General features: G+C 48.2%; 2 protein-coding genes across 3 annotated transcripts in view; one reads left to right on the forward strand and one right to left on the reverse strand.

Moving 5' to 3' along the window:
• The first annotated feature begins 1,307 nt into the window (after window positions 1-1,307).
• Window positions 1,308-7,749, forward strand: LOC125941352 (translation initiation factor IF-2-like). Its single transcript, XM_049658406.1, has 2 exons — window positions 1,308-1,725; window positions 6,703-7,749. Exons 1-2 carry the CDS (start codon window positions 1,308-1,310, stop codon window positions 7,341-7,343), a joined length of 1,059 nt encoding a protein of 352 aa, XP_049514363.1. The 3' UTR covers window positions 7,344-7,749.
• Window positions 7,750-17,956: 10,207 nt separating this feature from the next.
• Window positions 17,957-24,474, reverse strand: part of LOC119433809 (mitogen-activated protein kinase kinase kinase 1-like) — a 117,784-nt gene continuing 111,266 nt past the window's right edge. For both annotated transcript variants that reach the window (XM_037701067.2, XM_049658613.1), the window contains exon 22: window positions 17,957-24,270. In XM_037701067.2, coding sequence (XP_037556995.1) covers window positions 24,100-24,270 — 171 coding nt within the window. In that variant the 3' untranslated portion in view covers window positions 17,957-24,099. The remainder of the gene's footprint in view (window positions 24,271-24,474) is intronic.

Raw genomic sequence — 24,474 nt, forward strand, 5'->3', positions numbered from 1 at the left:
TGCGTACAATATGTCTGTTCAACGGACCACCGGATGCTCTCCGTGTTTCTTATTATACGGCCGCCACCCAACCTCATCACTCGACGTTTCTTTCTTCTCTGGCCCCGTCAACGCTTCACCATTCATTTGCGACCAGTTTTTGTCTCGTCTTGCCCAATGTCGTCGACGCGCCCGTATGCACACTGAAGCAAGCCAAGACGATCGCAAACACTGGTACGATGCCTCTCACCGCGTCATTTCCTTCCGCCTGGATGACGATATGCTCCTATGGACACCTGCTACGCACACGAGCCGATGATTGATGATGGCTTTGTACAGATAAAGATAAGTCCGCATAAATGCTTACAATATATATAATAGCTGTATGTTTCTATAACCCCGTATACATGCAGGTCGCGTAGAACTACTGCACCGGTTTTCGGGAGGTGCCAGACTGTACTATATAAGCGAAAATTAAAACGCGGCGCAAGTCGAAAATGACTCAAACGTGTCGTTACGTTGCCAGGTGTTTGCCTGCACTTGTAGCCGTGAACTTATTCAGACTACAAAAACCCAAATGTGCATTTGTGGCTGATATTTCGGCTATCAAATCGATGACAGGTCGCAGTACCAAGCGATTACGCGAGACAGCTAGGCCTTTTTATCAGTTACCAAAAACGTGGTTGCGTTAACATGCAAAGCAACTAGACGTTTCAGAAAAAACAGAAGAACTTAAGTGGCATAACTTTGATTATTAATTCATGAAATGAGCTCCCAGTATATAATTGCTCGTACTTCAGGGGGTTACGTTCGTTGACTTGATGCGCGCTGCACGGCATGCAGTTCTTGGCATGCCGGTGCTGTTTACCTGTCGATAGATCTGCTGCTAACTGTTGCCGTCGCCAGGCTGCGCACACATTTTGAAAGGAAACGGCATTGCCAATTTTCGCGTTTACGATGTGAAAATTGCGGTGATTCTTGGTCGCTCCAGGGCACTGTCGCTATTCTCTGCCTGTCGTCAAAGGAAGCTTTGAAGCTGCATTTCGAGATATGAGCGAGCCGGGTAGCGACAATCGACTTTATTATCGCCATTCCCACTTATGATAGTCTTACGAGACCTTTGTACTATGTAGTTCGTGTCGTCTTTTCTGAAGCCTCTGTTATGTTTCGTATGCCCAATCAGCGTCAATGTACCCTGCTTGTTCATCGTACGCACATGTCGTTGTGTAATCTTTCGATTCCTTTGTTGTGCATTATTCTGAGGCATGTTTGCCGTTATGCATGAGTTTCTTGTCGTGATTCCGTAATAACTCGGACAACACGAAATGATGGAACAGCACGTGGAACATTTCCAACGCTACGCGCCTCGCAGCGACCGCTTCCGCACCACTGTGAACATCTACAGCGACTCGGTGGGCTCGGCCATCGTGCAGCAGTTCAGCCCTCTCGAGATCCTCGAGGACAGCGGTGAGGAGACTTCGGTCTTCCAGCCGCAAGCCGTACCGAAACCCGTGCCGCCGCCGCAGCCGAAGCCAGAGCCGGAGGCGACCGGCTCGGGGTCTCAGCCCGAGGGCGAGCCGAACCGAGAGACCGCGGAAGCGCCGAAGCTGCCGAGTTCCTGGCTGAAGCGGAGGCTGTCGAGATTCGCCGTCTTCCCTGGACATCGAGCGGCAACTTCTGCCGGCGGCGCGCGGCGGACGCCTTCCACGAGCAGCGCCTCTTCCCGCGGATCGGTGTTGCACGGAGGTTAGCAGCCGTGGTGTCTACTATTATATATATATATTTTTTTCACTCTTAGAGATAAGAAATGAACGAGGGTGGACCGCGCACTTTATAACTGACTTACCTGCAGGTGGATACCTGCTGAGCTGTCTCGCAGCGAAGTAGAGGTGAAAGAGAAAATAGAAACGAGATATATAAACGGGCACGAAATAGCAGGGACGAGGAAGGATAAAGGAAAGGTCCTTCCTCATTCTTGTACAGTTCGTACTCTTTTATAAATAGCTTACACGTAGCGTCAGGAACGCAGCTTCTCACCGTGCATGGTCCTCCACTATAGCGGCTAGGGTGAAGTCAGTGTATCATATTCATTGCAACGGGTAACTTACTTCAATGTTATAGCGACGCGGTCGGTACGCTGCTGGTCATCTGTGCCAGAACACCACCTCCTAGAACCATTTTGCCAGTCTCTGCGTGACTAGCACGGAACTACTTTTGATGCTAGAATCCAGTAGGTAACCGGTCAGCGAAGTCAACGCAGTCGATCATCGCTGCTAACCAGGAGCGCTGACGAGAGCAGCCGTCGAAGGTGAACAATTTCATCACCGATCTAGCGGCGTCATACGATGATGAGGTATTAAGCTGCAGCATCACTTTCTGCCTTTGATGCTGTAACTTTCGTTTCCGTCGTTTATTTTCAGTTTCGAAAACGCTTCATATTTCAAGCATTTCTCATCAATAAAAAGTCACAGGCCTGCACGGCACACGAAGCACAGTCACAGCGTAAGCTGATTGAGCGGCGCAAGAGTAGCTCCAATTTCGGCACCACGCACAACAAGGTCTTCGCGCCCAAGTGTCTTTGCCTCAATTTTGACGAGAACGATCTGAACTGTCCGCCCGGCGTCGGCGTTGACGGCGAGCTGCGGCTTGCAATGCTCTCTGCACAGCAGTCTGCTGAGCCCGACGGTGACTGGTTGTAGCCGCGCACGTAGCTCTACGATTCGCTTCTTCAGCAGCGGTTCGTACCTTGCGAGGAGACGCCATAACGTGTACCGAAGAGGTACCCAGAATACGTGGCGCACATCTAACATCGGGATAGCGTTGATTGCGCGCCTCGTCTGAATCGCATCGCGTCTGAATCGCATCTCGTCGCACGCGGCTGTTCCAGGCACGCTAACTAGATGGCGCCACCATACTGGCGGAGGCTCGGGTCGTCTGCGCCTGCGCGCCTGCCTATAAAGAGAATTTTTCTTCTGCCTGATAGCAACCTGATAGCAAGCGCTTGCGTGGCTCAGTGGTAAAGTATATCCGACTCCCACGCAGCGGGCCTGGGCTCGATCCCGGTGGAGAGCGGGTACTTTTTTTCGCATTTCCGGCGCTAGCGGAAACGTCGGCGGCGGCATCATCGCGAACCGAAACGGCTATTGGAATGAGCCCATAACAGCTTACGCTGTAAAATGCTTGACCTTGTTCACGCCTGCAAATCACGGCGAGACCAAATGATAAGTGGCCTATGTAATAAAGCGTCGTCTGCTGAACTTCTAATTCAGCATGTATCTCGCAGAGGGCGCTACAGTCGCAAACTCCCGTTTGGTGACTCGCACGTTCGTCAGGACGGAACGAAACGTGAAACTCGGACGGTGTTTGGCCTAATTTCCGCTGCACTGCCACGGTGCCAGGGTGGCTCAGCCGAAGGTACTATAAGATTACGTCAGCTCAAGCCATCTATATGTTTCAAACATGTACGAACACGCCCAACAACCCTCATTGCCAAGGAAACGAACATACTCACCTATCATAGACAGAAAAGTTACATTAGAATAATAGTAATAAACTGCACACCGGCTTATGGAGCAGATGATGCCGGACGCGCTGTCTCAATGCCACCGTAAGTCTAGGTTTCGCGACACACAAGAGCAGGGTCAGTATAACATCAGAATTATTTTTCTCGGTTCTATTCCTTATCAACCACGCTTAACCGGCTGATCTTGATGACAACCACTGAGATAGGGCGAAAAGGAATATAATTGAAAAAAAAATGTGGGCAGCTTGCACTAGTGGCGCAAGGCTGGAGTAAACAGCGGAGCTGGTGATCGATATAGCTTCTTCTAGGTTTTACTAGGCTTGGCTAAGTTTTGCTAGGAAATAACTGCAGCTAGGCAGGTATTCCGAATCGGATCGCCGCCGACGCGCAGATTGTCGCTTGGCCGCGTGACGCGCTTCAAGATGAGCGGCGGCTTCTTCAGGTGTCCGGATCTTCTTTTGTCGTCCCATGTCAAGGCTACATGTACTCGCCACGGAGTCAACGAGAGTAGTGCCGCCGTCGCGGTGGCTCCGAGCTTTATCTCCCCGATGGCGTCACGGCCAAGCTGCGCCTCCACACTTGCCGGGGCGTGGCTGGTCGAAACCTACCGAGCCGCCGCCGGATGCGCCTGCTGCAGACACCGCGCGCGCGTGCGGCGCGAACGCGGGGAAGCGCGGACGGCGTCGGCAGCAGCTCTGCGCGTTGCCTCGTTGGTGCTTCCACAATTTCTCTCTCTCGCTCTCATTTTCTCTTTCTCCCGAGCATAGTGCGCGCCGCGCGCATGCTCTCCTTCCCTCTCCTTAACGTTCCATGTCAAGGCATCATGTGCACGGCACGGAGAGGAGGTGAAGCACACGCTGCTCCGCGAGGTGGTTGCTAGGCAACGCGCGGTGACGTCTTTGTTCAGCGAGGTTTTTTGTACACGCTTCACGCACTGACGGATGTTAATAGGATCGTTACATTATCCCGCCCATGCAATCCTAATTGTTCTACGAGTTGGTCAATGAACGGCAACGAGACACTCTTATTAGTAAAACCTCGTTATAACAAAGTTGAAGGGGGAGCCAGAATCACTTCGTTATATCCACTACTTCGTTATGCCCACGATTGCATGTACCATGAATCTCTATGGGGATTTCAGAAGAAATGTCACTTACTTCGGTATATTCTCACGTAGTAGTGACGGTGACGAAAACAGTCGTAAAACTGTGTATGACGAAACTAATTATTTATTGGGCGAACATGTGCCCACAAAAGCAAGTTACACTCGCAGCACAGCGATAGCGGCGAACACCGTCGGCGATCGTCGAAATTTAATCTGCGGGTCAAGAGTGTCAGCTTTTATGCATGAGTCATCGAAGGTTCCAGAGTAATCGCTGGTGCCGGCGTGTTTTCCAGAAAGTACTACACAATTCGTGTCGTGCATGCATGCAATAAGATTACATAAAGTTCGGTGAATATGGCGTTTCGTTATAACGAGGTTTGACTGTATAATCAATAAGGAGCTGACAGCTAGACAATGAAGCCAAGAAAATTGCGTATGGGAAAATTAATTTTTTAAATGCTATCATTTGTAAAGCATCGCGCGAGTCATACGGAGCATTGCGTGGTCGCCTCCCACCGGCGGCAAAGTTGCGTTTTATTCCACTTTCATTTAGCTTATTACGACTATGAAGCTTATCATAAATGTATCCATCGTGTTTAATTAATCATACAGCTCAATAAAAAAAAGAACTGGTTATTGATATGTACTTTCTTTGGCTTCATTGTCTGCTGGTATGTGGTTGTTGCCAAAAATCGAGTTCCTCTTTTCCTCCTATTCTTCCATATAAATATAGCTATGAACAACAGAATGACAAACGCCTTAGTACTACTCTCAACGAGCCACGTTATTTCATTCAAATTCATTGTATTCCGGAACAAGCCTTGAACTATCCCTGAGCTATGGGGCCTCCTAGTGTATACATTCACTCAGGTGCATTAGGGTTTGGCTGAAATCAGATGTCCTAAAATTTGTCAATGATGGAGAATACCAGCATTACTCCTGTCTTTGTGTGCATCCCGTCTATATATTGGCGCCGTTTGTCATCATTCTTAAAAGTAGTGCGGAAGTCCAGGCCTCGTAAAGCTGCTTGTACACGGGACGTGTTGGCGATTTGGCTATTTGGCCTCACTTCGGCGCGCTGCATGCAGCCCATCCATGAGTCGTTTGGCGATGCAAGCTGCCCATTCAAGACAGACCTAAAATGTCTTGATTCCAGCGGCAGCTGTTATATGAAAATGCGAGGACACCTAAGCACTTCTAATGAGTTGTGAATGCGACGTGTCGCCGTATCTTTTCCGTCGGGAGGCGCTGGTGACGTGGCGTGGCGGCGATGCCCTCTCCCCTCACGTGACACCTGGCGCGCTATCGCTGCAGCAGGTATTCCGATTCGCCCGCTCTGGTCCGCCGAGGCGCGCTCGTGACGTGGGATCGCTGCCAATGGGAATTTAGGTACCGTTTCGCTGCTACAGACGCCGGCCGAGCCAGTGCCAGAGGCGCCTACTGCAGTCACGGGCACCGCGCGTTCGGCGCTAATGCGGGGAAAGGTGCGTCGGCAGCACCTCTGCGCGTTGCCTCGTTGGTGCTGCTACAATGCGCGCGCCCCTTTTCTCTTTCTCTCTCCCGAGCATAGCGCGTGACGCATAGCACGCGACGCGCGCACTCTATCTCTTTCTCATTTTCTCTTTCTCTCTCCCGATCGAGCATAGCGCGCGACGCTCCGCGAGGTGGTTGCTAGGTAACGCAGTGGCAGGCGGCACACATTACGGCAGGCTTAAACATTAAAATTCGCTTCCTGATTAAATTAAGCACTGTGCCACGCACACAGGCTAATAACATGAACATATCTCACTAGATGACCACGAATACTTGTCACAACACTGGCGTATTCAGCAGGGAGCGCCCTCCTCCCGTCCCTGTTAAAGTGCATGCACCCCACCCCCCTGAAGTTTATGCGTACCAGGCAACCGCCTGCCCAACACCCTTCTCCTCCCGTGCCCGGTCAAGTGCGTGCCCGCCAACCACAGAAGTAAACATTCCTGGATACGCCATAGGATGCCATTTATCGTTGCCGCGACTGTCCTGGAGCCGGCCCTCTTTTACGCGATAAACGGCTTCCAAAAACTAACTGTACGGCCGCACACATTTCCCTCACCAGTGCTTCCTGTGAGCGATGGTTCGACCGACGCCGGCGCGCCTCATTTGGCCAGCGCTGCCGAGATCGACGTCACGACGTCGCACGGGAACGACGCCGAATCGGACGGTGAAGCCAGTCCACTTCCCCAAGGCATCGCGGTTCTGGGCGGCTGGCCGACGGCCGGATTTCGCGCGTTCAAGGCAAGTGGCGCACCGCCGTCGTCCACGGCCCTAACGCAGGACGGGCACGACGATCAGCAGGCGGAGATGGCACCAATCACGTACGCTGCCGCAGCAGACGGAACAGGCGCCGTAGGAGACGTGGGCTCCGGACGCAGTCGACGTCACCGACGCCAAAGGAGAACCAAAGAGGCCAAGAACGACAAGACCTTCAGGAAGAGCTCTAAGGCCGGCGCAAGCTCTCCGCGTCGACGTCGCTCCAAGAAGAACAGGACGAAGGCGTCGTTGACGCCCGCCATGCCAGACGCTGTGAGCGCAGTTCCAGACGAGGCCCTGCTTGCCTCAATGGACGCCGAGCATGCGGCGCGCGATCTCGGAGGCCAAGCATCGTCGGCGCGACGGTCTTCGACCGGCGCCGCCGCAAGGCCTGTTGAGAGAGCGACCGCAGAGTTCATGCATATTGCCGGGAATTGGAGCGACTGACAAACTACTGCACTTATGGTGTTTTTTCTTTGTTCGTAATGTTTTACACCATGGGACGAAGTGCTTCGGTGTAGGAGGCTTCTGTGGTCACTGCCGGGCACACTCTGTGGTTGGTGGAAAGATAGCACTTGCAGATTTTAAGCGTGGCGTTTAAGCGAGAAAGACTAGAGTATGAAACCGTCCGCTCCTGTGTACCAGCTTCCGAGCGTTATTTTTATGTAAGTTTATGTGCTTATGTACTTTTTGTAAATTATGTACTTTATGTAAATTTATGCACTTATTGTAAATAATTAAGTGCTTAACGATGATGCACAAAAAGTTAGTAGCGAGATTATTTGTACTTCACATTTATATTAGCTATTTACGATCGTTCCGACTAAATCTTTTTCACCGTCCAATGCCTAAAAAGATTTTCTGGAGCTGGAAACTCACGTCTACGTCTTCTCTTTTTTTGTGCTTGATGATTGAGCATGAATTTCAGAATGAATTAACTTCGAGACCAAACTGTGATTCGGTTACAAGCCTAGCGGGCCACATTTTCAGGAGAGGCAACACTGCTGTAAAAGGAACTTGCGGAGTCTCGCTATGCTCCCTAGAATATTGGCTAGTCTGCCGTCCGCGCGCCGCGCCGTATGGAGAGGGCGGGACGCTTCCTGAATGAAAGCGCAGAGGGCGCTGCGAGCAGTCCTCATGTAGCGAGATTATTTGTGTTGCTGGGTCCAGCAGTTACAGCAGTGTTGCCTCTCCTGAAAATGTGGCCCGCTAGGCTTGTAACCGAATCACAAGAACATCTATAGTATACCTGATTAAATCAAGCAGGCTAGGTGACTATTTGTCGCCGCCCTGTTTCAAAGGGGATGCCAATAAATCATCATCATGTCCAACGGTTCTCGCTGGGGATCCACCCAGCGAGAACCGTAGGTAGCGTGCAACTCCCAGAAGCGCATGGGTTTAAAGTAGAAGGAAACATCAACAGATCAGCCGTAGAGATAAGCAAGAGACGATTAGAGTACTGGTGAAAAAAAGTCACAGTTTCGCCCTAAGGGCGAAGCAATGAATGCGATAGCAACACAGCAATGTCATACGAAGTAAGGTGAGCGGCTTTGGTAGCAATATGAATTGTAGTAAACATGAGCTGATTAAGTAAGCAGGTGTGCTGCGGCGTAAGTAGACAAACTTGAAGAGAGACTCGATGACCACCAGAAGGCGCGTGTGAAACGGTGGTGTTGATGAGAAGCGCTTCCCGTGGGCAGCGCGTGCGAAGGGACACACCTGTAGTGCTGCACTGCCGATCCGGGCAGCATTGCATGTGTACCGTGCGTTGGAAAATGTGGCCCGACTATTACTAACTGAATGAACAAGCGTGGTGTGAGCGCGCACAAACAAACATGAATAGATCACACTGAATGACTGCAGACAACGACTGTCAAAACGCTGGCAGCGAGCCCATACGCCGCAGCGGGCGAAGGTACGTGCGGTCTATCGCTTCAACGGAAACTGAGCGGCGAATGCACGGCGTATAAAGGTCAGAGCCGTGTGGAGACCTCCACCGTCATTCGTAAACAGTCCTGGAACTGTAAAAATCAAACTGCATATACGATGCGGCGCTGCTTCCATGTCTGCGCAAACGTTTAGAAAACACCATATATACTGTATGTCAGGCAGTAAATAGCCTCCTTTCAGATTTATTCAATCGGGCCGCGACTTGTTCACTATCCCTTAATTTCTAAATGCCATCACTAAACATTCGCCGACGATTACGATACTCCCTTATGCGAAATTTGAGCGCACCTCTATACGCGTTTTCATTTCGCGGTATATTGGCTGGCGCGGGCCATCTAGTGTCTAGTGCGGCGCGTTGCAAACGGAGCGAAGTGTGGCGCGACTGCCTCGCTAATCGGGAGATCGCGAGAGGCAGCGCGAGGGTGACGCTTGGGCACGATTCACAGCAGCAGGTGTCAACAGCTCCGCTCATGCAGCGCTTCGTTTCCATATGTGATATCGGTGGCGTCATCGGTGAACAGACTACGCGCGCTACTTTGGCGCCATCGTTGCCGCAGAGCCCGTCTTGAGCGGTTGTACGATTTTTTATTGCGATAGCAATTATATGGACACTCAAAAGCAGATTTCTGCCGTCGGCGTCGCCGTCGCCGTCGCCGTCGCCGTGAGGTTCCGTATGACGTCAATGGAGATGAAATCGTGGCCGCGCGCCGCCGAACGCTGTATGTGTGAGTGAAAGGGCGCGAGGGACGCGCTCTTTCACGGGGAGTGAACGCACGGCGGAGAACAAACGCGCGTTCTGCGCCGTGCTTCCTTAAGGGCTGCAGAAGTAGGCGTCTCTTTCCTCCTTTACAATCACCATATATGTAGAGCAAACGCGCCTTCTTCCGATGCGCGAGAGGCCGTGGGGGAGGGGGGGAAGGGGGAGGGAAGGGAGGCGACGTTTAGCTGCGGCACCAAGTGCCTATTTATATCAGAGGCTCCGGCAACAGTCACCAACGCCGCACGCATTTTGAGCGAACGCGGGCAAAATGCCGACGGCGTCGACAACAGTTCGGCGCGTTGCCGGTGCTGCTGCATGTCCAAGTTTATACAGCTGATAAAGCTAATATCATTACTCCGTATATCTCTCTACAAATTTGCTATCGCAATTGATGCTTCACCTTTCAGGTGAAACTGCGACAACTTTCTTCTCAAGCTTCCGCCCTACCCTCCTCCACTTTCCGCCTGGTGTTGGATGGTTCCGTTGCACCCTCCTCCTTCCTCCTCGCGCTCTCTTCGCTGTCGCCGTCTTTCATCTCGCGCTGTGCTCCGCGTTCGCTCTTTCGCTGTGCTGCGATTACTCTGATAGCCGATTACTCTGAATGCTCTGATAGCCGAATTTTGTCGTGCCACAATTCCGCGGGTAACAGCATTTTTCTAGAGCCAAAAGTTGATGCTGCCTGTATACGGAGAGCTCGCTTCAATGTCTCCATGAAGGTGAGCCCGCTGAAACTAAAATTGTAAAGGTAATTAGTGATGTTAATTATCGACTAATTACTCCGTGTCACCCGTCACCCCGTGGTCGCCACCACTGACGGCATGTCTCCGAAGGAACCGACCGGGGACTACATTTATGTTTGGATGTTTCATGTATATTTGGGCCGGGTGTCGCTCCTGATAATCCATGTAGCGTGGTTATCTACATTGTATGCTTTATTGATCTGTTACAATCACATCGCAGCATTTCATTTTTTTTGTATTCCTTGAAAGCTGCAGACATCATCAGTGGAGTAAGAGCGACCTGGGTAACAATTTTTTTTTCTGTAGAATGACGAAAACAGCCGTCGACGGAAAATGTTAGTGAAATCACACAAAAAAAATCTGTCACTAAAATTGCAATACATTTTTTTTCGATACATTCTTCGCTGGGCAAGCCAATTAAGTTTGCTCATTTCCTTGATGTCACATCGGAGCCTCACTTATTGGCGTCCCACACTGACCGCGCAGCTCTCGTCAACACGGAGCACGTTGTAACACATGCAGACGACACTCGCTGTGTGCCGGAAGTGCTTTGAGTGTAGTGATACGTTGTCCTTGTGCATTCTCTTTCTGTTACTTTCTTTTCATAGAAACAAATTAAATAACATCTAAACTATTACGAACACACTTTGTTCACCATAATGTTGGAAATATTATCGATGACGCGCCCTGGGCAGCCAATCGGATAGCTCGCCCGACTGACGTCATCACTTGGTCAGGGGCGGCTGAAAACTCAACCTATTGGCGTGCTGCAATTGCACGCTTTCCGTGGAGCGCTTAGATGCGTCAATTAATGATCATCGTCAAACTCGTTTCAGGGTCCCTTTAAGGATTTCAGCGGCGAAACCGCGGAAATAGTTGCGATGTGCGCGCATACGCCCTTGGGTGCCTTGATGCCCGCATCGAGGCATTCTAATACGCCCGGCTTGCCGGGTGAGCCGCATCAGATTTTTTAGACACTAACAGCCTTTCCAGCGAGTCATAGGCTGAAGAAGGGAAGTGTTTGTGCGTGGTAGGGCCCCTATGTAAGGTGCAAGTACCTGTGCGCGGCGTTGCTTCACTGCTGCAGGTAAGATACTTGACTGTTTTCGACCTTCATAGGCAACTCGGAGTTGCGACTCGTAAACTCGTAACACCCACAATATACGTATAAGCAGTGACGTCTGCCGTCTTTTCAGACGCTAAATACGCATCTTGTGCGCTGATAGAACGAGGCTGCAAACTGTAAAATTACCATGTCAGTGCCTCTTGGTAAATATATTGTGGGCATTTATTGTGCACTTCTTCATGATCTGTATATTATCATCATGTATGTGCCCTTCTTCATCAGCGTGCACTGTGCCGAAGGCTGTTCATGCCGGTTGTTGATGCCGCCCTCCTTCGCCGTGTCTCTCGGGCTCAATAAAGGTCCACCCTTACTATGCGTCATACTATATATATAAAGAGTTCCGTAGCGAAACGAAAGACCAAGGTTCACCACGACTCACAGTCGTGGTGAACCTTGGTCTTTCGTTTCGCTGGTTCCTGTGATAAGGTCGTCTGCGACCAATGACTGGCGCTTGTTCGTGTTCGCAGTGTTTGAAACAGGGCCCACGCTTAGGAACACAGCCGACACCCTTGGCGAGTCTCAGACCCTGTAAAACGTGAATAACAACCAATTGGACCAAGTTACGTTTCTTCCAACAGGTTTCCGAAGTTTAGCTATGGCTTATGTTAACGCGATAGCGTTAAGGGCCCCGTGCCGCAGAAAGTCCGGCGTCGGTGTTGGCGCCAGCGTAAGCATCGGCGTTCGTGGCGGAGAAATTCATCCCGAACCACTCCGACCACACAGGCCCTCCGCGTGGCGCAAGGTGTTAGTGAACAAAAATTGAATTTCTCAAAGTAAAATCCGTCAGACTTAACTACAACCTATAGACATGATAGCGTCGAATTGTAATTTGAACGTACGAGAAAGCATAATTCTGTTACGAGGAAGCTCAAACACTAACCCATTTTCCAGCATTTCTACCGTAACAGCGGCGCGCTCGGGTAGGTTACTTGAGAAAACCACATCCGGATGGCGCTCGCCTCCTCGGCAGCATAAATTTAGGCAGCACAAAACGGTAGCAGTGCGCAGAGGCGGTGGAGAAAAAGAAAGCTGAAGTTGCCGGGAAGCCTGACAAGCATTCAGGGATCTTTGAATGCTAAAGCGTCCTCCAAATTTTGGACACGCGCGCACCTCGGGGCAACAGCAAACAATAAAATAATAAAAAAAAAGGTCCTAGGGCCTTCACATTTTGATATAAAACGGCTTATATAGCCCCTGTAAAAATGTCTTCCCAGCAATGCATTTGTGTTTAAAAGTGAAGCCGACTTTAAGGGGATCGGTGTAAGCTTGGTCTTTGTAAGCTGGCTTTCCCACGTTGTGGGTTGCAGTGAAGCCTACTCATAAAGAAAAATGCGATGCGAACGGGGCCCGATAACGCCCGAAGATAACGTAAACCTTCCAGAAGCGCTTGGATTTAAAGAGGACGAAAGCATCAACCGGTCCACAGTCGAGATAAGCAAGTTCGGAGTATTGGTAGAAAAAAGTGGGGAATAGATTGATACGACCGCATCCGTTACAGGCATAGATAACGGTACAAGGTTAAGAAATTTTGAGGAAGAGAAAGAAAATTAACGAGATGTATTCAAAAATGCTAGAATGAAAACATGCATAGCATACCTGAGTATAACTCAAGCAGGCCTATTTGTCACAGCCCCGTTAAAGGGGATGCCAATAAATTATAATCATCATAGCGATATGATTGAATTTTCAGTGCCCCAGAAGCAATTCAACAAGCTTCACTTAAAATGCCCCTTAATGTCCGTTTAAAGGGTCTGGAACCACCCTCAGGCTTGGTGAAAAAACACAGTCCGCGGATAGCATACGCTGCTGTGAACATTTCAGCCAAGTTCTGCAGTCGTGCGCAGCGCGTGGAGCTCACAAGCGGAGCGTGAAGTCACCTTTCCTCAAACGCTCTCTTTTCAACAGAAGCGCTCCTCAATCTTTTTCTGGACGTTTTATTAGAGCGTCCAGAAAATACGGCTGCTATTGGCGAATAGCTGTCAATCAAGAACGGTGTTTGAATCAGTGCTCTTCTTCATACTGTTGACTGTGTATATTTCTTGACGAAGTTTAATAAACAGGCTAAAGTAAGCGAAAATATTCTTTCGAATTTCGATAATGTACTTCAGGAAGAAGCCGACTATCGTCTGCTCACGCTCGGCCGCGGCCGTCCGGCGCAGGAACTTTGGCCACCCTGCTTATCGGTGTCGTGGCCGTCGGGCCTCGCTAATTTCGACTATAGTTTTAAACACTCAACTAGCCTCGAACCACGCGCACGCTTGCCAGCGCGCGCTCACTCCTGGCCGCTCCTGGTTAGACGCCTTGACAGACTTCGCTTCGTAACAAGCCATTGATAGCACTTCAAAATTCGCAAGATAGATGTGGCTACAGTCCGTCGGTCAAGCTGGTGCCGGATAAAGCCGGTCCGCACCACTTAGCACAGCCAGACAAGAGCATATGAGTGCGAGCGCGCACTCCAAGCCGTGTCGTGCACAACGCAAACGCTGCAGTTGCATCATTTTACGTAGCTGCGGTCTGCTACGTACGAGGACGCCGCGGGGTGCCAACGAGTCTACCAGCTGACCGCACTACAGGGTACTGAAACCGCACTGTGGGTCACTGAGGACAATCGCGTTTGGCGCGTCGTAAGGGTGAAAATCAACACCCAAAATCAAATTTGAACTGCGCGCCACGGTGAATTAACCCCACTTCGTCGTAGCCTTTGCAGCGCAAATCATTGGAGTGTAAGCACCGCGAACGGTATGTTTGATGGCCAATGAATCTGCTTCTCCTGAACGCATTGAAGCACTTCTTACGACAAAGTACTTCTGAAATAGTTTAACTTGAAATGCATTTCTCGACTTCAATAAAAAGTCGCAGTTTCGCCCGAAAGGCGAAGCATCGATTGAGATACCTTTATCGGCTGTATGAACTTGTAAACATATGCATATTAAGTTAACAAGCATGTACAGTCATAGACAAATGAAATTAAAACAAGAAATTTAAAAGCAGAACATTTGTCGCAAGTACTAACTTGATAGCGCGATTTCACACCGCTACTTATACGGTTGCTAAAGATGGTATAAGCCCCACAATAGGCGTAGAAACCGTAATCATGATAATATTGCACATATTGCCGAAAAAAAAAAAAAACAAAAGAACACACTCTAGCTAGCCCTAGCTTGTTCGTATCTCAGTTGTCCATGACTGTAGTGTCACTTGCATCTCACTCGACGATCGCGGAAACTCGCTGTCAAAACGCTGGAGTGAGGAAGCGCGGTAGTAGCAGCGCGCGAATTGACCTTCGTGCTGCCTCTCGCTTCAGCGCGAACTTAGCGGCGAAAACCGCGCACACGAAGCTATTAGCACTCGGCGCACTGTGTCCCCATTGCCGATCGCTTTGAAGATAAGGCTCGCGCGGCCGCGCCATACGCAGCAGCCGCCGGAGTAATCCCCCCCCCCCTCCCCCTGCCTTCTCCGTGGTGCCTTACGCGCGATGGAAGACGGCACGCTTCCTCGCCGGGGATTTTGTGTGTAGCCCGTCAATATTTAACGAAAATTGTTGAGTAACGCAAAATTTCTAAGAACGAAGTTATCAAGTTTGCAACTCTGTAACACAGCAATGAAAAATGATGACATTTCTGTAAACTGCACCTTATAATAAATCTGATACAGTGCTCTGAAATATATCATGAATATGTGAATAGGACTAATTCATCTAAGTTGTAAATTAATGTCAATTTTACGCTTGTCAATTTTTGCTAATTTTTGCCAAAATATTATTGCCCTAAATCAAAATTCTGCTTACTACAGCCATTATAGATAACTAATAAATTGTGGGGTTTTATGTGTAAAAACCATGATCTGATTATGAGGCACGCCATAGTGATGGACTTCGGAATTATTTGGGCCACCTGAGGTTCTTTAACGTACGTGCACCTAAACCTAAGTACACAGGTGTTCTAGCATTTCGCCCCGATCGAAATGCAGCTGCCACGGCCGGGATTCGATCCCGCCACCTTGTGCTTAGCAGCCCAGCACCACAGCCAATAAGCAACCACAGCGGGTCACCATAATTTAACTTTCTCACTGAAGTGCAACAATTTTCATTTAAATGGTCGAGGGGTTGTCTCATAAAAAGCATCTCTGCGTTTTACATCTACAGTTAAGCCTGCTTATAACGAACATCCATATAACGAATTCCTGGATGTAACGGAGTTTTTCTATTCCCCGCCGTTACTCTATAGAAGCACATGTACGTATTTGAGACCTCTACGTAACGAAGTGGCAGCGGGAGACCCCCTCGAAATAACGAATTTTCCCCGCCGACAACCTAGAGATTTCCCCCCAAATTTTGTTATTTTTGCGCGAGCCGCAACCGGAAGCACCTTCTCCGCCGCGACGGAATGCGAAGCGAGCGTGTGCAAGGCGGGCCTGCATCCCTCGACCCGGCGATCTTGCCGCCGCGGGCGTCACCCTTCCCCTTCCCTTCATTCAAACTTGATCCTGCCGCTTGCTGCAGCTGGCCTAGCCCGTCAAGCCGGCACTCTCCTTTTCCAGTTGATGTTGCCGACGCGCTGGCAGACGCTGTGACACATCACACTCGATGAGCGCGGCTGTCAAACGATGCCGGCGTGTGGAAGCGCCGCTGCAGAAGCGAGCGAAGTGACCTTCGTGCTGTTGTCTATCGCTTCAACGCAAACTGAGCGCCGAGAACACAGCACGCACAAAGCTACGAGCCGCCGACGCACCTACACTGCCTAGACTCAACTCCAACGCAGATCGCTTTCAAGATACGGCCCGCGCGCCGCCGCGCAGTACGCAGTTGAGGCCAGAGCACAGTACAACGCCGCTCGCTATCCCTCCCCCTTCGCTCCCTCGCCGGTGCCTCGAGCATAACTATAGTGAACTTGTGCGCGCGAGATTTAGACGCGGTCGTCGGCTCCCCTCGCACGTTTTCACTCGCACATACAGCATACAGCGAGCGGCGACTGCGTTATCGCCCTTGGACTTTATACGGAACATTTATGAGCCAAAACCAATTTTAGGGCCATAATGCGTCATAGACACCATCTTTAGATAGCAAATACGGATCTCAAGGGCCATCCTTTTGCTGGCGGAAATCGAAAATACGTCATAGGTTGTCGCCCCCGGCACTTTAGGCGGCCAATGCCATCGTCAAGCCACCAAGCCAAGCGACATGAAAAGTCAAAATGGCCGCTCGGGCCGGCGCGGGGTTACAGTGTACTAGCACTGTAGCGGGGTGGCAGTTCGCAACGTATGGTGCGGGAACGGTCCCATAGTTGCGACGCAACAGCGGGGTTACCAATGCATTGGTTTCTATGGGAGCTGTGCCGGGACCGGCCGAAAACGACGTAACAGCCGGGAAAACGCAGCCCCCGGGAACGTAACAGCGGGGTTCTACTTAACACTATATGACGCTACATGGAGGATAGAAACCCAGGAGAGGCCCCGGCCTGCACGGACGTATTGGAGAAGGTGTGGCGGAAGTCACGTGCTGTTATTCGCAAAGGAGCACTGGGATGGGTACTCCAAATGTCAACGTTGCCATAGCAACCACGCTCCTGAAGCTTTCGCTGCTGCTCTCGGTCTCTGAAAAGTGAGATAAGATTTTTCCACTGGTGTCTTTTTCGCAGCACCTTTCGTTCGCGAGAAAAGCTGACTTAGGAGTGTGGTGTTTAAGCTTGAAAGTTGTGTTTGAGGTGTGTGAGTGTCCGCCAGCAACAGATACACTCAAGCAATCACGGCGCGGGTCTTCGTTGTCGTCTTCAACGTGACATGGAAAAACACAGGAGCGCGTCTCCTTCTCTAAAACTGCTACAGAAGTTTCGTAGGCATTGTTTTGACGTGCATCAACAGCACACACTTCCGGCGGCTCGTAACAAGGCAAGTTCAAAGTTCGCGCCCATCTGCTCCGGCGAGCTGCAGAAACCCTGATTGGAGGTGCAAAGGGAGATGGCACACCAACATGGCTGCACTTCCGGCTTCAAAAACGTGACGTCAGGGGCCAGGGCCTCTCCTGTTTTGTTTCTTTCCTCCATGACGACGCTACGACGCCATCGTGACGCTCGCTCTTCGTTTCCGATGCCTCGCGCTTGTGCGAAACGACTCGCGTCCACGCATCCAGTACCTGGTGTGACATTCCAAGGATGAGTGCTTCGACGAAAACGGAAAACTGGTGCGCGTTACAATCGAGGGCGCGTTACAATCAAGTAAATACGGTAAGCGTTTCTTTTTCGAATTTTCGTGGCGAACCTGCATATAACGAAATCTTCTCTATAACGAAGTTTTCCGGGAATTTGTCAATTTCGTTATATCCAGGTTTAACTGTATTTGAATGCCCGGCATCGGAGTTGGCCCAAGCTAAAGCTTCCTCTTAACGGTGGTCAACGTCAGTCGCCTTGTGTTTGTTTGCATGTACAATTTGCAGGCAAGACTACACACAGTCATGGTAAAAGGCAGAAACAAGAGACTTCTCTTGAAATGCTTTCAAATATTTTTAATTGGCACACACGTATCAAACACGTTATGGCCCCTCGGTATAGTGAGAGCAGTGTAAAGTATGCAACACTTGTATAAAGGCTACAATATGTGCATGCATTATAAAAAAAAAGAAAAAAAAAAGAAAGGGGGCATAAAGGATCAACAAATGCAATTGAGTTATACAAAAATACTGCTTCACGATCACACTTCATGGCAGACGAAGGACATAAGGCACTGTCAATGATTTTCAGGTACTAATCTCTTGGGGGGTGGGGGGGCGTAGGAGATTTAAAAATAACAAACCACTGCTTGGACGAAAGAAATTCACCATTTCCACAAGTTAGCCACGGCGTACTAGTGGCACCCACAACGAAATAAATGCACTTTTTTGCATATTTCTTTTTTCTGCTTCCCAGAGTGACCCACGTGGTTTGTGGTCATTCCAGAAAAAAGAGAAGATGACAACCAACCCGCATGGAGAAATATTGTGTATCACACTGCAGGCACGTAGTGAGCGAGGATAGGAATTGGAGCACAATTCATTAGGCGCCTTCCATTTGTATCATCTGCTTTTCTCGTTCGTACACTGTACGAGAGAAGAAACAATATGTGCAGATTGTGGTATGTTTCACTGAGACAATATGTGGTGTCACAGTGCAAAAGCAATGTGCTTAGAGGCGACAATGCAATATTGTGGGCACTCTTAAAGACATGTGCCTAATGCACTGCTGAGAACTTGGCAAAAGCAGGAAAAATTTTAGTTAGTAGTGTTGTGATGCTACATTAGAACTGGTGGCAATGCTGTGAAACCCACAAATCATGCACGCCTGCGTCTTGTACTTTCTCTTCAGAAAATAATATCGCAAACTAAATGTGTGCCACACGTAAGGGACTCTGTAGGCAATTTTCCTGAAACTGTTTTCACTCGGGCATTAAGAATAAGGCGTTATTTGTGACAGAACTGCGCTAACAGATGATACTGTGCTCCATTTTTTACCCTTACACTCGTCTACATCTCCTTGCAAAAATATGAGACTTGAGCACCATGTGCTATGTGCGTGTCTTCTACGCCAGTGCTGGTGTTTTCCAAGGTGGCACAAAAAAAAAAGGCGATCACAGGGCGATAGTCACAATTTTTACTACCACTACATGACACCAAATTCTGTACCAAACGATGAGTCCAATGAGGCACAAGATCAAAAAAGAATGAACCGATATGTCCAGAAAACATTGTATGACAAAAAGTGCCTCGTGCCACGATGACTACCCAATTTCGATAAATCTTATTAAATAAAGACATGAACAGAGGAAAAAGAAAAGGGCAAAATACCTGATTACCCAAAGGTCAATTGTTTAAATAACTAACAGCTTATAACAAAGCACTGGGTGATTTCAATAAACCGGAGATAATGAACAAAGAATACGCAAGTGCTGCATCATGGAGTCACTTTGAAGGAAGTTTTTCTTTTTTTTTTAACCTTCTGGTCCCAAGTAAAAAATGGTCCCTCGGGCTCAGCCAAAAGCCACGTGAAAAGATTTTCTAATCCACAACCAAAAATTTTGGCCAACAGAGTCATTTTAATTACTCTTTGGCGATTCACCTGTGCCACCTCATCCTTAAGGAATGTCCAGTGAATGGGGACCACAACCTCAGTCGACCACCTTTGGTGAGACTTTCGCCTTCAAATGATGAAACGTCTAGAGCAGTGTACTTTGTTGTAATGGCAAGCATCTGTTTATACCGCCTGCCAAATATTTGCGTAACCCATCCATTTAATGCATTTGACAGCTCTGCCATGTGAAAAATGTGCCTCTGTTCATTAAGCCAATCCCCAGAAGTGATCGACTGAGGACAGTCCCGAGATTCACAGGTGGGAGTGCTAGGCATAAGCCACTGGCAAACCCTGTCGTTTTGATGTGTTGTGTTCGTCGCAGGCTGTTGGCGTGCCCTGTTGTGTTTCTGTCGTGTTGTGCTATTCTGTGCCAACCCTGGTGGTACTAGTGCATGAACAATGTTCTAGACCGGTGCGTGAGCACCTACGATAATGACCTTCTACACGTGGCAAAGTTTTTTTTTCCAAAGGACCACTCATGAGCAAAATAAATAAATAGGATGAATGACGACACACAAATTGGTTGGCATAGCCCATGACAAAAACCATGCTGGTTTCTTTGATGGTGAGAAAAAAAAAAAAGCTTTGAATGATATGGAAGTGAGAGCTGGTGACACAGCAACGTATGGTGACAATGTTTCAGAAAATTTGCATATGACCAGCAAAAATGAAGTAAAAAATAATAAGTTCAATTTCCTGAACAAGCAACACCTGTGCAACATCCTGTTTTTTTTTTCTTTTTTTGTATGGATCACCTGCAAATGTTTTTGTTTCAGGCATCCATGCTTTCTCAGCTATAAATATACATGCAATGCATGCAACAACCTCAGCTTTGAAATGATGGAAGTGACCAGCACGGTTTGACAAAATTTGCCGACAAAGAAGAGCTTTCTGATGGGAGCTTTTTTCAAAAACTTCAGTAACTCCAACATCAGCTGTTATGCTCTTCAAGTAGGTGATAGAGGTTATCCCCGCGATTGGGGAGGGGAAAAAAAAAAAAGAAAGCTGCCACTGTCTGCAAGCGTCACATTACAGAAGTGATGTGACGACTACATTGTCACACAAGTCGTGACATGACAGCAAAAGAAAACGCGTCGGAAAAAGAATGAAAACAAAAACAAAAATAAATGTCAAATGCGTGACATACCAAAATTCATACTGGGCAACAATGTTAACGACATCCCTGCCAGTACCAAAAACAGTTGTGCCTCTGGCGAAGTGTACAAGCTGTGTCCAATTGCTGTGGGTGCACCACTTAGAAACTGCATGCTGACTGCAGTCCCAACGTAAATTGCACATGTCAAAGGGGAACAAGAACAAATAAAATAAAGCAACAGATGTGCCCAAGATAGTAGTGTCTGTATACTGACCCAGCACAGTCTGCTGTACTGCTGACTTGAACACTTTAAAGGCCAACTGCAATGAAATTTCACTTAGGCTAAATTGGTAATAAATGAGTAGTATTATTACTGAAGCAAACTTGGTAAAGCTGCAGGGCTGGTAATAATCTAATTTTCCTATTAGCGGCCTTTAAATAACACCTATGCAGACGACTCGTGCACCTGGTGGCTAGTGGATAGGAAGCAAGTCCCAGCAAGTCGCCTCTGAGATTTTCTAACGCATAGCGGGCAGCCTCGAGCGGCGCCTGAACTTCCAACATCATGCCAACGAGCGACACGTTTCGAGTCGCACGTTACTTTCGATGAGCGGTAATAGCAGTTCTTTTTTCAGTTTTGGCATTAAAGATGTCTACTGTTGTAAGTTTTTCATGACACATCAATTCATAGTTCAAACGTAAAATTTTGCATGCAGGCACCTCTATAGCTGCACTATTTGAATATATGCTTTTTACGTGGCCCAAAATTTAATTCCAGTCGGCTTTAGGGTTGTAGGGAACCTCGACGTTATCAACTGAAAACATATGGTCTTGCAAGGAAGACAGCTTTCTTGTAACGCACTGAATACAGCAAGTTCTCGCAAGCCTGGCCCTGTGAAACAATAGAAGCTAGGGTTTGTAGAGCTGGAATGGTTGCATTAGGTGCAGTAGCAGAAAGGCCACCCAAAATAAAACGTGGGAGCTTTGCGAGCCAGGTCAGGCAGCATCAACTCATTGTTTAGAACAGTTGTGTGACAGCTGAAAACTAGCAAGCAGGATGTGCACAAAAGTGCAGTTCTGCTTCCCTTGATTCCTATTTTCACGGGCACATATACAGTGTGCTGCATAATAAAGTCAGCCACATATGCCACATAAGGCTCTTTCCAGGTAAACCACAGGCTTGTTTGCACTCAAACTTCATGCAGAAGTGGCATTTCATAATGCATTTTGACTAATACCGTGTTTGGATGCTGTGCTTCCATCATTGAAAAGAACGGTGGTGCCATCTGCCACTGTTACAATGAAATGCATTATTTCTCTGTTACACTGAGAGATAGCATTGCTGCTCAGTTGCTGGGAAAGGTTTTTTTTTTTTTTTGTCTAGGGTAACCACAGGTGACATGTGGTTGAGGCTTATTCTAGACAAAACTGGCGAACACAGCATTCAAGAATGGTCTTAAATAGTCTACAGCGAAATTATCTTTCTTTGCGACATAGGGCACTTGAATCAGCCAGCAGTCTACCTAGATTAATTGTTTATACCTGTTTACCTTATGCATACAACATTTGGTATAAACATGTGTCAACCTTGATGTAAATTAACCAAGTAATGACTGTCTTCATTTTCTTTCAGCATTTCCCTGTCTTTTTTTCAATTTCATTTGTGACTTTTCACATTGTGTTCGTAATTGAACCGTTACATTACAGCAGTAAAGAGACTGTGCTGAGGCAATGCATGAACTAACATAAACCGAGAAAGAGAATACAGCTTCCAACCGATGAAAAAACAAGCTTTTGTCTTCACCAAGTGTCACAAACCAGTGACCCACTCTGCAAGGCAGCCAAGTACTGCCATTTGTGCAAGTAAACCAGACTGCATCATTCACTTGTCATGTCATACCCAAAGGATACAAAACACTGTTTCCAGCAGTGACAAAGAATTAAAAAATCTATGCTGGTACCATGTCAATACCACAGCGCAGAACTGAGGCAGTGGCAGCACCAACAGAAAAACTGAACACACGAAAAAACTAGGATGCATGACAAGACACGTCACATTAAGTACACTTCTCTTTTTTTGTTGTTTTTCCTTTTCTCTTGCTTATATACTTTTTTGGCACACACTTTGATATATAACATGTAGGTCATAGGCAGGACTGAAAGCACTTTTTTTTCAAGGTGCAAACAGGATCATTTTCTTTCTCTAACTTCTAGCATTGGTTAAATTCCATCTTCAAAGCCAGAATTTTCTTTTGTTTGTTTGTTGAAAGAGACTGTTGGCATGTATGTCACCTTGAGGAACTTCTTTAGAACTCGGTTTCTTTTCTGTTGGTTCAGTATCTAAAAGGCACAAACGCACGACAACATTGCATTGTGTATTTAACGGTTGTATCACTGAAGCAATCAGTCCTGCCATGCTTTAGACTGTGTACGCAAAGATTAAAGAACAAAAGGAGACAGAGGAACATAGAGAGAGAGAAAGAGCAAGGAGTGTGTCACACTGAGGTAGAGAAAAAAAAAAACTAAAAAAAGAGAGACAAGCATACATGTTGTGTCGAGGTGCTTGTAGCATGCTGAAGAAAAATGTGCTAAGCATATACAAGCCATGCTCGCAACAGGGATAGGTTGTATTTACTCCCGATTGATCACTTTCACTGATACTTGTATTCTTGTTAAATTTCACGCCAACATCCTTCTGCAGTGACACAGTTACCATTGTCACGGTGTTTCTGGTGCCCATTTTGTTAATCCAGTCAAGTGCCGCGTGATACACAAAACTGTTCTGATGCAGGCAGAATAGTATGAACATAAGTTTCTATTGCCATGTCCATTATCAGTGGTTCAGTCAACAGGCAAGACACTGATTGTCATGCAACAGAAAGTGATCCATCGCTAGTAGAAGTCCTGTTTCCGTTGCTACCTCGTTATAGGTCCACATGTTCAGAATGTAAACCTCAACATGCTGCTGCCTCACTGGGAAAAAAAGCCCACAAGTGAATGCAAACGACCCCGAGTGACTGTACTGCGAAAACATGCACAATAGGCAGCACATAGACACAGAATGCTATATGTGACCACAAAAGGGCTCGACAGTTTCCTCAGACGACCATGACACTGTGTAGAATCCATGCATGCCTTGGCATGACAAAAACCAGCTCAGGATGTAGGTGACAGACCTACGTGACAAAGTATGCGAAGCCATTGCTTTAAACAGCACAACCAGATAGGAGAGAAGAAAGAACAGAGCAGGGTGGTTGGGACTCAAAGTTAGCAAAGACATTTCGCACAATCGGGAAGAGAACATGTGGCACAGTTTTGCAGACGACCAAAGACGCAGTCACTCGGGGGAGCTGTCACTGTGGTAAGGTGTGTCCAGATTTAAACTACCACTGCTGCTGCTATGACCTTGTCAACCGTAGCAGTCGTGCAGGGCCCTCACGACTCCTGGACTGAGTGGAGACCGGCTTCCTTGAATGCAGGGTGAGCCAGAAGGTCAGTGGCTGGCGGGCGGTCTTCGGATCGAAGTCGAAGACACTGCAGAGCCAGGTGCTGCGTCCTCAGGCTGAGCATCTTGGGAACTGGCGGCGGAGACTGGGCACACGAGATCTGCAAGAACCGTATGTTCCTAAGGGTACTGCTTGACAATTCCAAAACAAGAAATAGATATTACAGGTGAACTTGTGATGCCATGAAGAGGTAGTGTCACTGCCATGAACATAAGTAATGGCGAACCCACTGTGTACTATTGTGAACAGATTAAATGTGTAAAAATTACACACAATATTTCCGCTTTCGCCACTTCATATGATG

The sequence above is a fragment of the Dermacentor silvarum genome, chromosome 11 (assembly GCF_013339745.2).
Source record: "Dermacentor silvarum isolate Dsil-2018 chromosome 11, BIME_Dsil_1.4, whole genome shotgun sequence".
Taxonomy (NCBI): Eukaryota; Metazoa; Arthropoda; class Arachnida; order Ixodida; family Ixodidae; genus Dermacentor; species Dermacentor silvarum.